This window comes from Cydia pomonella, chromosome 1, assembly GCF_033807575.1.
Source record: "Cydia pomonella isolate Wapato2018A chromosome 1, ilCydPomo1, whole genome shotgun sequence".
NCBI lineage: Eukaryota > Metazoa > Arthropoda > Insecta > Lepidoptera > Tortricidae > Cydia > Cydia pomonella.
This window is the reverse complement of record NC_084703.1, coordinates 20,299,625-20,315,455: the sequence shown is the minus strand read 5'-3', so window position 1 is coordinate 20,315,455 and position 15,831 is coordinate 20,299,625. Positions and strand designations below refer to the sequence as shown.

General features: G+C 37.1%; 1 protein-coding gene across 2 annotated transcripts in view; it reads right to left on the bottom strand.

Annotated features, from left to right (window-relative positions):
* Positions 1-6,359: 6,359 nt before the first annotated feature.
* Positions 6,360-15,831, bottom strand: part of LOC133527072 (L-lactate dehydrogenase) — a 28,685-nt gene continuing 19,213 nt past the window's right edge. For both annotated transcript variants that reach the window (XM_061863973.1, XM_061863967.1), the window contains exons 3-7: positions 13,142-13,259; positions 12,607-12,731; positions 12,268-12,490; positions 11,734-11,975; positions 6,360-8,884 (exon numbers count right to left, since the gene is read on the bottom strand). In XM_061863973.1, coding sequence (XP_061719957.1) covers positions 8,720-8,884; positions 11,734-11,975; positions 12,268-12,490; positions 12,607-12,731; positions 13,142-13,259 — 873 coding nt within the window. In that variant the 3' untranslated portion in view covers positions 6,360-8,719. The remainder of the gene's footprint in view (positions 8,885-11,733; positions 11,976-12,267; positions 12,491-12,606; positions 12,732-13,141; positions 13,260-15,831) is intronic.

Sequence of the window (15,831 nt, the reverse complement as noted above, 5' to 3'; positions counted from 1 at the left end):
TATACACGAAATGGAATTTTTAATTTATGATATATTTGTTTAAATTGTACGGTGTAATGTATCATTGTAATCTGCATGCATTGTTTAATATAATTAACGTTTTTAATTTGATAATGATTAATACGCTTGTATCCTTGTAAATAGCTTTGCAAATACCACATATTATGTGATCTTTTTATAGATGTTAAGAATGGGTATATTAAGTTTTCCTTAAAAAATAGGCATACACCATGGCGGACTTTTTTATAGACCAATGAAAGAGAGACAACTCTACCATATTGGGACCGTGCGAAGTGCATCGTGAGGGTAAGTAAAGTGATCCCAGCGCATAAGGTGGTAAAAATTAGAACTAACTGCGGGTAGCGTCTTTAACATTTCGTACAAGTTATATGGCTGAAATGAAACTTTCATTTACGATTACTTCTAAAATATCCATTTAAATTGTATGGTGTAAGGGACCATTGTAATCTGTATGAAATGCTGAATATAACTAACGTAATTATTAATACTGTATCCGTGTATAATTGTATATAGCTTTGCAAATGCCACATACTATGTGATTTTTTTTGTAGAAGTTAAGAATGGATATAGTAAGTTATCCTTAAAAGATAGACACTTAACATCGTGGACTTTTTTGTAGACCCATGAAAGAGGGACAACCCCACCATACATCGTGTTGTTATAGCTCAAACGGATTAAGCAGCGTACAAAAATATGGTATGCATTCTGACTCTCACCCTAGCCAGCGTGATTATTTCCGACAAAATCGTTATATTTCAACCAATTTACACAAAACCTTAACAAGTTATATACTTAAACCTTCCTGAAGAATCACTCTATTGATACGAGTAGATAAAAGTCATACGAAAATCTGTTCAGTAGTTTTTAGATTTGGAGTAGTTTTACAAGATGTAGTGCATTGACGTTTTCCCCTAGACTTGCGGACGCTAGGTTGCGTGACAGTCGTGCACATAGCGAATACTGTGTCGTTAAAACGCAAACGGATTAGGCACCGTTTTCGATTAATGCTCCTAGACAGCGTGATTTTTTCCGTCAATTTTACAAAAAATGTTAACAAATCATACACTTAGACTTTCCTCAAGTTCTATCGATAGGTGAAAACCCTATGAAAATCTGTTCAGTAGTTTTTGAGTTTGGGGGACGTTTTATGAGATGTAGTGATTTGACGTTTTCCGCTAGATTTCCGGATGCTGGGTGGCGTGACAGTCGTGCACGTGGCGAATAGTACACTCGCTTTGAGTTTGCGAGGTACAGTCAAAGAATTTAATATGGGTGCTTCCTATAATATATACGCACTTTTGGAATAATTTCAGTTTACAAACGTTAAAAATGTATACTAATCTTATGTATAATAAAGTAAACGTATACTTTCAATTAGTATAACATAAAAATAATATAACATACGACATACATTTTATTATTATTATTACATACACACAACCATCGTTACAGGATATCCTAATTCGACAGTATGGAATTTGACACACAAAATAAAATAATTACATAGGTATACAGTACATAGATTAAGTATTACAAACTACAGTAACACAATACATACAGCGTGGCCCTTGTGAATTTGCTCAAAGAACAAAGAAACAAATCTAACTCGATCGCTACTCGATTAAGTGTCCGAATTGCGCGCGTAAAGGGGGCCTGGCGAAGGAGTTGCGTTCGAGCGCGCGGCTCGGCCAGCAGGCTCGGCCGCCGCCGTCGCCACACATACCGATCTGGTACGTTCAAACGCACCTCTGCCAGGACTCCAGGGTTGCACAACTTGCCTCGTAACAACTTAAATATATATGAAGCTAGCCCCAGTTCCCTTCTAACTTCTAGTTTATTGTATCCTACCATTCCTAACACGAACAATGTAGGATACATTAAAGGATAAAAAGGGTATACTCCGTATAATTTTAGATATATAAACCTAATAAATTTATTTTGTATACGTTCCAACATTAGCCTATATTTGGCCTCGTGTGGACTCCAGATGGCCGCATTACCTTCTAAATGACTCCTGACTATTGCCTCGTACAATACACGTATCGCATTAATGTTCGTAAACGCATGAGACTGTCTCATTACAAACCCCAGATTTCGGAAAGCTTTCTTACATACTGAAACAATATGGTCTCGAAAGGTGAGGTCGGATTTCAGCAACACCCCTAAGTCTTTCACTTCGTACACGCGCTGTATCGGTGTCTCTTCTAACACATATTGGTAGTGAAGTGGATTCCGAGATCTGGTGAATGAAAGTATGGCACACTTTGCCGCGTTGAAATGTAACTTATACGTTTGACTCCATTTAACCACCCGATGTATGTCCTCCTGTAATTTAATACAATCAGAGCTGTCATTAATTCTGCGGACAAGCTTGAGGTCATCAGCAAAGAGTAGACAAACGGAATCTTTAACAACGTCAGGAAGGTCATTTATCATTAAAATGAACTCTACGGGACCCAAATTGCTCCCCTGACTTACGCCAGACCTCGTGAAATATGGCTCTGACACGTGACCAGTACAGTCCACATACTGGCGCCTGTTACTCATATAGCTGGCAAAGAATGTAAGAGTATGTGGAGTGAAACCCGCGTCTGCCAATTTCACGAGCAAGACGTCATGGTCGACGGTATCGAATGCCTTCCGAAAGTCGAAGTACGCCACATCCACCTGGTCTCCTGCATCTACTGCCGGCACTATATTGACCATGAGATGCAGTAGGTTACCTGTGGTACTGCGCGCCTTCCGGAAGCCATATTGCGCGTCAGACATTTGGGCGCTAGCTTGGGCCTGAACCGATTGGTAAATCGCAGTTTATGCATATGGCTGTTTGGTATAATATACATATAAGTTAAGCTCATTTCATATAACTGTCATAATATATACATATTAAAATATAAATATCATCTTATATAATTAAGTAGTAAAATTAGTAGGATGACCTAGAATTTCAAACCTCATAGAACACACTACTAGAAAAAAAACTGCTAAAAGTGGGTTAGGTTAGGTTAGAACTGTGACCCCCTAGATAAATAAATTGTTTCCAGAATAGGTAGCAGGTTAGGTTAGAACTCTGAGGCTTCGGAAAAAGAAACTGTTAACAGAAAAGTGGGTTAGGTTAGGTTAGAACTGTGACCCTCTAGATAAAGAAATTAGCACCAGAATTACCACAGAAAAAAGCTGCAATCTGTAATAGATAAATACGGAGCAAACTACGTTGAAATATAAATTCGCATAGTATAGATGTTTCAAATACATTGCTCATTTCATAATAATTTAAAAACTGTATCTGTTCATTAACTAACACACAAAAATATATTTAAATAATGTAATTTCGGTAGTGGTTCGGTATTTTTAATGTATGATATTTGTTTTGTATGTTATATTATTTCAACGTTTTACCTTTCTAATGTTAGGTATCGTAAACAATGATATATGTAGTGTTTATTATACAATTTACAATTATAGAATTCGTTGTTATACATATTGCAAGTTATTGCAATTGAATGTTATTCCGATCAAAATTATACAAATTGAATTTATACATTCATAGTGATATATTATAGGTTTGTATACGTTCTATTACTTACCCATTTAATTTCCTACCCATTTCGTACCTTGTCACAGTGACAATAGTATGAGGTCTCTAGCGAGTTTCATGTTGTTTGTCACTGTGACAAGGTACGAAATGGGTAGGAAATTAAATTCCTTCACCGTACTTGAATCGTAAATATGTAAGTGCGATTTGAGTAATTTTTTGAGTTACACGTACCTACATCATTCATTCTTACACATCTAAGTGGTACAGTCAGCATCAAAAGTAGCGGATCAAATAACGTTTCATAAGTATCTACCATTCTGTAACAGCTTAACAAAAACTGATGTCTTAGTACTGTCATTATATCCCAAAAACCGACCCTACCCGTGAATAATCAGAGGGCCTACCGCGAACCACGTTCGACGTGTTGCCTCTCTATCGCACTTGTAAATGATATATAACTTGTAGTACAGTCATTATATCCAAAAAACCGACCCTACCCGTGAATAATCAGTTCTTGGATTTTTTTTTCGTAGGTGACATTGAAGTGTGGTTTCTTTGTTTCTTTTAAAAATCGTATTTCATTCAAGTGTAACAAGTTGTTTTCTTCATAATCACAAATCAGTGCAATCGGTTAAAAAACAAACAGGAAAACGTTTGGTTGTTTGACTGACTTAAGAGCCCCCAGCAAGCTAAGCCTAATTTCACCTTCCCATACAAACGGCGTTTAGTTCTCATTTTAAAACAGTGTTGTATTATAATCAGAGATCGGACAAATTTGCGTCATTGCTCGCAAAAATGTGGACATGACTCCAAAATTAATCAAATATGTAATCATTTAATTAATTTCTTACTTGACTTAAATTTTAATTCCTAGTCAATAAATACAAAAGTTTGTTAAAGTATAGATTTATTAAGAAAATGATCAGTATTTTTTCCAAATTTTCTGCAGTCAGTCTATTTCTTTTTACATCAAAAATATACTTAAGTGCTGAAAAACTCCGCTCGCACTCCACTGATGTTAATGGGGCAAACTTAAGTAGTTTTATAGGAATATTATTATTCCAGTATAATTCAGAGTTTATTTTCTGTTCTAAGTTGTGGGCGATAACCTCAAAATCGGGATAAACTAAACAAAGAACAGAAAATATATATAAAACTACTTAAGTTTGCCTCATTAACATCAGTGGAGTGCGAGCGAAGTTTTTCAGCACTTAAGTATATTTTTGATGTAAAAAGAAATAGACTGACTGCAGAAATTTTGGAAAAAATACTGATTATTTTCGTTAATAAATCTATACTTTAACAAACTTTTATATTTATTGACTAGGAATTAAATTTTATGTCAAGTAAGAAATTAGTTAAATGATTACATATTTGATTAATTTTGGAGTCATGTCCACATTATTGCGAGCAATGACGCAAATTTGTCCGATCTCTGCTTATAATGAATCTTATCACATACATTGACATGATGTATATCTAGACCTGTAATTAGTTTATATAGCTCCAGTTTATAAAACAAACGAAATAGAGCAAAACTTAAATTCGCTTGTTTTTTTTTTACTATGGTATCTGAAGCTACATAAACTAATTACAGGACTAGATATACGTTATCCTACTGTAAGTACAAAGTTTCAGCGAAGCGAAGTCAGCTCCGGAGCTCCGGAGCGACAATAGCCTATCGTCCGAAATACCGTCCAGGATAGGTAATGCAGCCGCAGCATTTGGAAAACTAAACAACCGTGTTTGGCGATCACATGACCTTAAATTAACAACCAAAATTATGGTATATAAGGCCATAGTCATACCCACTCTTCTGTATGCCGCAGAAACCTGGTGCTGCTACAAAGCAGATATTAAAAGGCTAGACTCATTCCATCTACGCTGTCTTCGCTCAATTCTGCGCATAAAGTGGCAAGACAAGATACCGAACACGGAAGTCCTCCGTCGCGTCAAGATGCCTGGTATCGAAGCGCTTATTATCAAGCACCAGCTGAGGTGGGGTGGCCACGTTGTGCGTATGGGTAATAACAGATTACCCAAAGCAGTATTCTATTCAGAACTCTCCAGCGGAAAGAGGAAACAGGGGGGTCAGTACTTCCGCCATAAAGACGTCCTCAAGCGTCACCTGACCACTTGCGGTATACCGAGTGATTCCTGGGAGAAACTGGCGATGCGTAGAACGGAATGGCGCGAAACTGTGCATAAAAAGGTAGAGCAATACGAGCAGCGGCGCTTGGAAGACCTGGATGCCAAGCGCCATCTCCGTAAGACGCGACCGAGGCCCTCGTATACCTATACCGACAACCCAGCTGGTCAGCTTCATTGCGCACCATGTGATCGCATTTTCAAAACCAAATTTGGCTTTGCAAGCCATATTAGAGCTTTCCATGTTTCCGAATAAAAACAGTTGAGGAGTCGCCGTCGTCGGATACGGCGAGGAGGACTATAGATATGAATGATTAAGTAACATTACTGAGTGTGTGGATTTGCCCTGTTCACGTCTCTAAATCACTCTGTATTGATTTTACCGGATCCGTGAAATCTGAAATGAAAGTTCAATATCAAGAATGTGTCGTTACTGACTCGCCGACAAAAGAATTGAGATCTATATGGGTGCCAAGTTCTGTGCTGTGTACAAAATCCTGAAATTATAAAGGTTTCTAGTTGTGAAGGGGTCAAAAGTAGCTTGAAATGGTTCGTGTAATATTAGACTCGCCGGTTCCTTTTTCTTTGAACTTGGCTGGACACGCTGCCGCGTGTCTAGACATGCACGTGCACAGGTTAAATAAAATGTTGATTAAGATTTACATTTATTAAAATGCCATGGACAAACTCTGAACTTAAAATTATAATACAAGCTTAATGATATAAATACTGCGATGAAGGCCTAAAAGTGAATAACAATGGCCGCACATAAGGATACACATTTTTCACACTTATCTTGTTAGTTGGCAAGTCATGTAGTTTTTATACATTTTGACTAAAAACAGAGACGCTTTTCAGATAGATTTTGGTACGTTGACTCGCCCGTTGCTATCTCTATATCTGCCCCGCCAATGATCACTGGTGGTGGTCACTGTCACTGTGCGAGTTTGACAGCAATATAATTATGCGCGTGCAATAGAGATAGCAACAGGCGGGTCAATGTACTAAAATCTATATGGAAAACGTCTCTTCCCAAACTTACCACGATTTTATAAAAACGTACAAAAATACTGATAGTAAAATAATAGATCAAGCTAATCGTATTAGTTAGCATTAGCAGCTAGTTTTAATTAAACTGGACATCAACTTGTGGCAAAAATTTACTATAAATACATCGTTACACAAGAAGAGGATCTATGATAAATATCAGATGAAAGAATTCATGTACCTATTGCCCTGTGCCCTGCTTATCGTAAATGCAGTCTTGTGAAAAATATAAGTATGTGACGTTCCACGGGTGCCTTTGCACGGGGGTTGGCGCTAACGCTATTATTAACGACGCTCCAATACTAATGTGGTGCTACGCGAAGTAAGCGCCAACCGCCATAAGGCACCTTTATCCGTGAAACGTCACATATAGGTACTTATTATGTAAATTATTGTAATTCAAAGGATTAGGTATTATAACTGTTTCATACCAAAATACCGATTTCTGTTTACTTACAGCGTAAGCATTGTGACGATCGATTTATTATGGGTAACATATTGACTATAGGTAATATTTCATATTTTCTTCACTTGTTCTTACATCAGGACTAATAATAGGGTTATTCTCACTAGTTACCACCAAGTTGTTACTAGTGGTAACTACGGGGATTTTTTTTCACCCTTTTACCACTGATAACTACTAGAAACTACTTTAATAATTATAAATTGAATGAAATGTGACGTTATCTATGAACCCTGGACCACTGGTAAAAGGTGGGAAAAAACCCAGTAGTTACCACTAGTAACAACTTGGCAGTAACTAGTTGGAATAACCAACTAATTTAGAGAGCCAAATCATTATCAATTTATAAATCGGGCTGCAAGTTATCAAGCCTTGCCAATGAAAAATTCTAAGTATAAACATTATTATTATTATTATTAGGTTGTCTGGAAGAGATCGCTGTTTAGCGATAAGTCCGCCTGTTGTTACCTACATATTTATACCTTTACATACTTTGAACCTTTTTTTTTTGTAGTGTGCAATAAAGCATTTTATTATTATTTATTAAATTATTATTATGTACGGATGTAAAAATATTTCATCTTGACGGCTATGACTAATATCTTGTATTACACACAATAGTTAACTTTATTATAATGTGTTAAGGTTCATTTTATACCTACTTACCTTTGTTGGCCGACTGTGGCGGTCAGAGAAATAAAATACAAATGTCCAACAATGACGCGACAATAGAAGCTCTACCCTAGCAGCAATTTGTATCTTAGTAATCTGACATGTTGAATAGAATACCTACTAATTATGCCACTATTTTATAATACTGATCAAATTAAAAAGTTCCATATATATATACCTATGGTAATTTAACGTCATCACTCTCATCGCCCTTTAAGATTTCTAATGCTGTCAATAACACATTACTACATTAGTTACGGCAGTTAGTTGTCCCCGCGATAACAACTGGCTAAGAATGTTTCCTTCCTAGTTGTCCCCATTTCCCGGGTGGGACTTTCATTTTGTAACATTTGTTCCTAATGGGCTCAAGGATCCATCCACCTCAACTACCTGCGCCTGGTATTTAATACTGAATGTACCAAAAAAAAAATCCAATAGGTATGTAATTAATTAGAAAACCTAATAAGTTTGAAAATATCTTTGGTTTCGATTTTTAGACTCCCTGCCCCCTTATAAGAGTGGTCCATAAAATATATCGGTAGAAAACTTGTTATGCTGCCACATTATGTTTATTATATTCTATATAACTACACATTTATTTCGCGTGCAGCATTATGCCTAAGGAAATGCGTTAGTATTAGGCAGGTGTTTTGCTCCTACTAATCTATCTAGAACCTAAGCATCTCAGCTAGCAGTGCAATAAAATCTAACTAGATATACACTCATAATGCATTACTAAGACAAGTAAGAATACGTAAAAAGTAGTAGGTAGGGCATTGATCTAGTTTATAACGTGCGTTTCTGCGCACAGACGGTTGTTGGCTGCAAGTTTAGAAGTTGATGCCGGCCTGCACTTTGCCCATGAGCGCGGCGGACTTGCGCAGCTCGGCCGCCTCCTCGTCGGTGAGCGGCTGGCGGACCACGTCGCACACGCCGCCGCTGCCCAGCACGCACGGCAGCGACAGGAACACCTCGTCCTCCACGCCGTGCTCGCCCTGAATCCAACATACAATTTGGCTTGTTGAAAATAAAAACTATGTCAATCTGTATTGTATATTGCGTGCTTCAAAGATGTGACCCACACTAACATACATACATATTAACAGGGCAAGTTAAATAAAAGCTTAAAACATTAATTTACATTGAAATGTAATGTAATAGTACCAACCATTGGACGGAATATACCTAATGGTAGACCCACCAAATTTTTTGAGGCCTTGTTTTTTATTATTTTCAATATGTATACCTATTTTACTTATTTATTGTGAGACTCGTCTTTTTCTTTCCATAAAATGTAACACTGTCAACATCCCAATTTGCTAGCATACTTAAAGCAAATTGATCATAAACGATGTAGAGACAATGTAGAAGGACCTATAATAACTTCCCGAGCTAGAATTCTAAGAATCGCATTTTAGACGGTTGTTTTAGTTGAATCGCGAATCGTAGTATATGCTAGTAGTCGAAGCGCGTAGTGTGTGCGTAGGTATATTCAACTTTGATCGCAGAATAAGATTAGCTGCGTCAATGTCAACAGTTTTATTGCTCTTTTCACAAAAATACTTGCCAAGATTATATTAATAGAAATAAGGTTATTGTACTCGTGCTTTGAAATTGGTGCTGCGAGTGGATCAGATATGATATGTACCTATTGACGCTGATTATGTTTGGTTAAGTGATCCTTATTGCTTACCTTTTATTATTCTTCATTAATATTACATTACTACAGAGGCCGGGAAACGAATGGTAGCAGACCAAGTAGATATAAATATAAATAGGATAGGTATACGCGACCGGCAACCCCATTTCTCGCCGAGATTCGTATAGTGCTTTTCTCAAACTTGCAATGAAATAATAATAAAAATATGATGATGTTGATTGTTTCATGTCCTAATGCGTGTTCATTCAATGCGTCAATTCATTGCGTAGGGTATTAAAGAGGAACAATAATTGGGTTATTTTTGCGCTACGACGCACGTTTTAGGAGATACAGCCCTATTGGGACCGTGCGAAGTGCATGGTGGGGGTAAGTAAAGCGATCCCAGCGCATAAGGTGGTAAAAATTTGAACTAACTGCGGATAGCGTCTTTAACATTTCGTGCAATTATATGGCTCGAAATGAAACTTTGATTTACGATTACTCCTGAAATATTCATTTAAATTGTATGGGTGTAAGGGACCATTGTAAGCTGTATGAAATGCTTAATATAACTAACGTATTTATTTTGATAATTGTTAATACCTACCTAATGTATCCATGTAAATAGCTTTGCAAATGCCACATATTACGTGATCTTTTTTTAGAAGTTACGAATTTGTATAGTAAGTTATCCTTAAAAGATAGACATTTAGCATCGCGGACTTTTTTGTAGACCTATGAATGAGAAACAACCCCACTATATATTGTGTTGTTATAGCTCAAACGGATTAGGCAGCGTTTTCGATTAAAGCTCCTAGCCAGCGTGATTTTTTCCGACAACATCGTTATATTACAAACAATTTACACAAAACCTTAACAAGTTATATACTTAAGCCTTCCTCAAGAATCACTCTATTGATAGATGGAAGTCGTATGAAAATCCGTTCAGTAGTTTTTAGTTTTGGAGTAGTTTTATAAGATGTAGTGAATTGACGTTTTCCCCTAGACTTGCGGACACTAGGTTGCGTGACAGTCGTGCACGCTCCCAATAAGATTTATTTTTCTATCACCAGTAAAAGTTATTTAGTCATGCAGAAATCATTATAGGGCCGTATCTCCTAAATCGTGCATCGTAGCGCAAAAATTATCCCCCAAGTAATAATAATAATAAAAAACCGGCCAAGAGCATGTCGGGCCACGCTCAGTGTAGGGTTCCGTAGTTACTCTTCCGTCACAATAAGCTAAACTGGAGATTAAAGTATAGTAAATTGTTAACCAAGGGATGAAACGGTACCTTACACGCGAGTTAAACAAATAGGCAAATTTGCATAATCAGTACCTAATTAAAGTAAGCCTTTTTACTATGAAGGGGAAACTTTTTGCGACAACTCAAAAACAGCTAAACTGATCATGTCCGCTATAGTTTTCATTTCATGTCTTTCTTAAGGTCTACTGGTGGAAGTTTTTCGGACCTATGGTTCAAAAGTTAGAGGGGGGGGGGGGGACACATTTTTTTTTTCGGAGCGATTATCTCCGAATATATTCACTTTATCAAAAAATGTTTGTTACAGACCCCTATTAGTTTTGAAAGACCTTTCCAACGATACCCCACACTGTAGGGTTGAAGCAAAAAAAAAAAATCACCCCCACTTTACGTGTAGGGGAGGTACCCTCAAAAAAATTAAATTTTTAATTTTTATTGTACGACTTTGTCGGCTTTATTGATTTATATATCCATGCCGAATTTCAGCTTTCTAGCACTAAGGACCACGGAGCAAAGCCTCGGACAGACAGACAGACAGACAGACAGACGGACATGGCGAAACTATAAGGGTTCCTAGTTGACTACGGAACCCTAAAAACACAAAAAAGAAAAAAATGCGTAGGTAATGGCAGAATGTCATAACGAACCAAAAATATTGCTTATAGGTTTTTTTATGGTTGAATGCCAAGACGTGGCACAATTTGAGGTTTAAAAATAAAAGAAAATTTATTTACAGGTGTGTAAGGCTGTATGAAATTCCTTACATATCATCTTTACTCATCGCGCCGGAATTCCGGACCTAATTTGAAGTAGATAATCCATGTCAACATTTCATTGCAAGTTTGAGAAAAAATTGTATATTTTAACAACACTTGCAAATATTTTCCTTAATCCAGTCAAGAACGGGCAAAATCGAAATAATTAACGATCAAAGAAATTACCTTGATGTAAGTAGAGACGGCGTGGATGCTCATGGCGTTGGTGAGGATAGCGCGCGCCAGCTGTGAGAGCGACAGGCCGATGGCCCACGACGTGTAGCCCTTCAGCTTGATGACCTCGTAGGCACTCTTCACCACCGCGCCGTGCGTGTCCTTCCAGTGCTCGGGGTCGGCGTCGGTGCCAATCTTCGGGTTCAGGTCGCTGAGCCGGACGCCGGCGATGTTCACGCCGGACCATACCGGAACTATAAATAAGTCCGGTTCACAGCTTGATAAATTGCTTGGGTTGTATGTTGTATAAAAAAACATGCCACAGCTTTTTTAGTTCTGCGTTCAGATCCATTCCTCACCAGCACAACGGGTCAAGAAAATGATAAAAAATACTAACAGTTTTGAAGTTTTAGTCTAGTGATAAAAAAAAACAGTTTTATTTATATGTACCTACCCATAAAAACGTGAGTGTAATTTCAGCACACCTTAAACACTCACTAATTCCACATAATATTTCAAATATAGCAAATATTTTAAAATTCTAACCGCTAGAATCCCCGTGTTCGCCGATGATGTACCCGTGGCAGGAGGTAGTGGCGACGCCGAGTTTCTCGGAGAGCAGGTAGCGGAAGCGCGCCGAGTCCAGGTTGGTGCCGGAACCGATGACGCGGTGCTTGGGCAGCCCGCTCAGCTTCCAAGTCACGTATGTCAGTATGTCCACGGGGTTACTGGCGATCAGGAAAACCGCGTCCGGGCTGTACTTCACTAGCTGCATCATAAGTAAATAGGTCAATGTATATTATTTATACCTAAACATAATTTAAAATAACTGATGAGGAAGTGCAAGTTTGAACGTTATTATAGGTCTAGTAATGTGGATCGAACCGGAGGAATGATGTGTTTGAGTACATCGGTGTTGCGCTGCACCAGGTCGAGGCGTGTCTCTCCCTCGCGCTGCCGCACGCCCGCCGTCACGATGCAGATCTTCGATCCCGCCGATATCGAATAATCTGTATGATAATCATTACAACATATTAATAACTAGGTACCTACTTTAAATTTGCCTGTTTCAAAATGATATTAAGTAAATTTTAGGCCTCATAAAACCTACCTATTCTAAAAATGTATTTCAAAGATTTAAGACGAAGATGGCCTTTGATGAAATTATTACCTCTATATTGTTACGGGTAAAATACTTAAAGTTACTGAATTCAGTTAGTTGTGTAAAGATGACATGATGGTCGTCCACGTCAGCAATAAACTGACCTAGTTGCCCATATCATCACAAGTCTGAACTCAGTTTTGTGGTTCAGGCCAATTGCCAACATAACACAAAACATATTAAATTCGAACCAACCCAAATTGGATGAAATCAGAAGCATGCTGTTAATGTGAAACGTTAGCAAGTGTTTGATCTCACCCTTGCTGGCTTGTATCTTGGCGTTCCTCATGAAGGCGGAGCCGTGCTGCAAGTCCATCATCTCCCCCTTCAGTTTGTCTTCCATGACGTCCACGAGCGCAACATTGTTGGTCACGCCCTGTACATTCATGAATAAATTCACTATTTATTTTAAAAACAAATTCAAAGTAAAAACATGGAAACTTTTCAGGATACAGGTAACTAAAAAAAGTACCAGACTGTTGTTCAATATAATAAATAGGATATAAATATTAAAAAAATGGGCAAGCCGCAGTCACGACCGCGGTGAAGTGTTCCGTACTTGCCTGGCTAGAGGTAGCCGCCTGTCAATCAAAACTCTCATTGATAATAAAACAAAGACAATGGAATGGAAGACCCTATGACAGACCTCCGGTCTATATGTAGAAGCTACAAGTATACGAGTAAAGCTTTTTTCAATGCTGAAAAGTATTTCGAACAGGTTTAAGATCATCACTTCTCCATACAAATGTAGTACTCATTTTCCTCCCTGGATATTGACTGTAGTTAATATACTTTCAATAGTTTCAATTACTGAAAAATATTTTCTATAATGTTAATATCCTGCAAGCATCTTCTGTCAGAAGAACTTAAATAAGGTTCACCATCATGTATATGTACATAATTATAGGTATTAGTCTATCTTTTATACATTATATATAAGTAGTTTATTTATTTGACTTCACGTTTAATTTTTTCCTTATTATTTATTATTTTTTCCTGCACTAACATACACAAATGTCTCTGTTTGACCCAATGGTTGGCTGGTAGAGAATGCCTTTTGGCATTAAGTTCGCCATTTGTACATTTTTCTTTATGTGTGCAATAATGTTTAAATAAATAAATATCCTAATAGGAAAATGGAACCTACGTTTATATGGAGAAGAACATATGTGACCTCATCCCCTTTACTCTTAAGAAAAGCAGGCTAATGTACGGTACAAAACAATGCAAAGTCTATTGGTAATCCAGTAACTTTAAACATTAGCGTTTGAATTGCCCAAATTTAAAAAAACGCGATTTTCTCGATTTTTGACAAAGTTGCGTCCGGCGTTCGTGGTCTCAAACTTTTACAACAACTCACATTGATAAAGATTTGGCATTTTGGTTTATGCAAGCATAATATGAAACTCCCTCTTTATTTATTTGTTACCGAATACGGAAATAACAACAATGTAATATACGTCAAAGTTGACAACCAACATGACAACTTCGTACGTGAAAAACTAAATCCGTCAAAAACAGTAGTATAAAACCCATAAAACTTTATGATAACCTATGACAATTATTTACATAGTTGCAGTTGTTGTAATTTAAACTTGTAGACAAGACGCGACTCAAAATGGAAAATCGATAGTTGTCAGATAACTAAACGATTAGATAAACTATTTTAACATAAAGTTTTAACAAATGTTTTACCGAAGTTCTTAATAAGAGAAATTAATGTAGCAAAAAGAAAAAATAATTTTTATCTAATTTAGTATTAGCTAAATTAGATAAAATTTATTAGAATTTATTATGTATGGTAAATTTATTAGAATCTGCCTGTAGCCACAAACAGAATATCACGTTCAAAACGTTAGGACGAATAATAAAAGTAAGTGCATATGATTAAATCCCGTCCCGTTTCAGTTTTACATATTGGGACAAATGCAGTTGCGACGCAAGTTCAAAATTTAATGTGGGCAAAGTACATTTTTAGAGGCTATCAAAATGTAAGAGTGCGTCCCAATGGACTCGGGGCCAGTCATACCGCGTGGCCATAGGCGGTGGCCCACGTCACCTACGCCTAACGCCGCCTCTGGGCAAGATTCTGAGAAATTAAATAATTCTCTCTCGAATTCGCGCGCCTTTTTGCCACGGTTAGCCTAACACAACACAATACTCCTCGCTTTGCTCGTCGTAACACATATCTTTTAACTCTGGTAGAATACCGTAAAAACTAAATTCACCTAGTGAAAAATGCGTTTTCCCGTTCAAAACTAGTTTTAACTGAAATCTAGTTGGAATAATTAGTTAAAACTACCGTATTCACCAATATACTTTGCGTCAACTAGTTTTGACTGAAACATTCGAGTTACAACTATAACTAAAATGCGTTTCAGAAAACTAGTTTTACTAGTGAAAACGGGTTTTCATTGAGGCGTTCCATAATTCTTCAAGTGGCATATGTCGTTTATGAGTTATTGGTACTTTGATTTACATCAAATTTGAATTTAAATGACATAATGGGTCGGAAATCGACGGCCTACCAGCCTACCACTCCATGGGTCAAGAGGCATAATTATGTCGTTTTTGAGTTATTAGAATTTTGATTTTTTTCATATTTGAAATTTAAATGACATAATCGATCGGAAGTCGACGGTCGAGTTGGAGTGGTATCCGAGGGATAAATTAAGTTTTAACTAGGAAAAACGCGTTTTCACTAAAAACTGGTTTGCTTAACTCAACAGTAATTTGACTAAATCAGATACTGAACTGATATGTCAGTCATAATCAAAATTTGAAATTATCAACAACATTAAATAAATATTAAATTAATTTATCTAGCTGTCTACGATTTAGTAACTCTATGCACATATTAATGTCAATAACCAATTTACCAAATGACTTAAACTAGTGCAAAATCCCGTTCCAATTTGAAACTTATTCCTGTTAAAATAAGGTTGTAT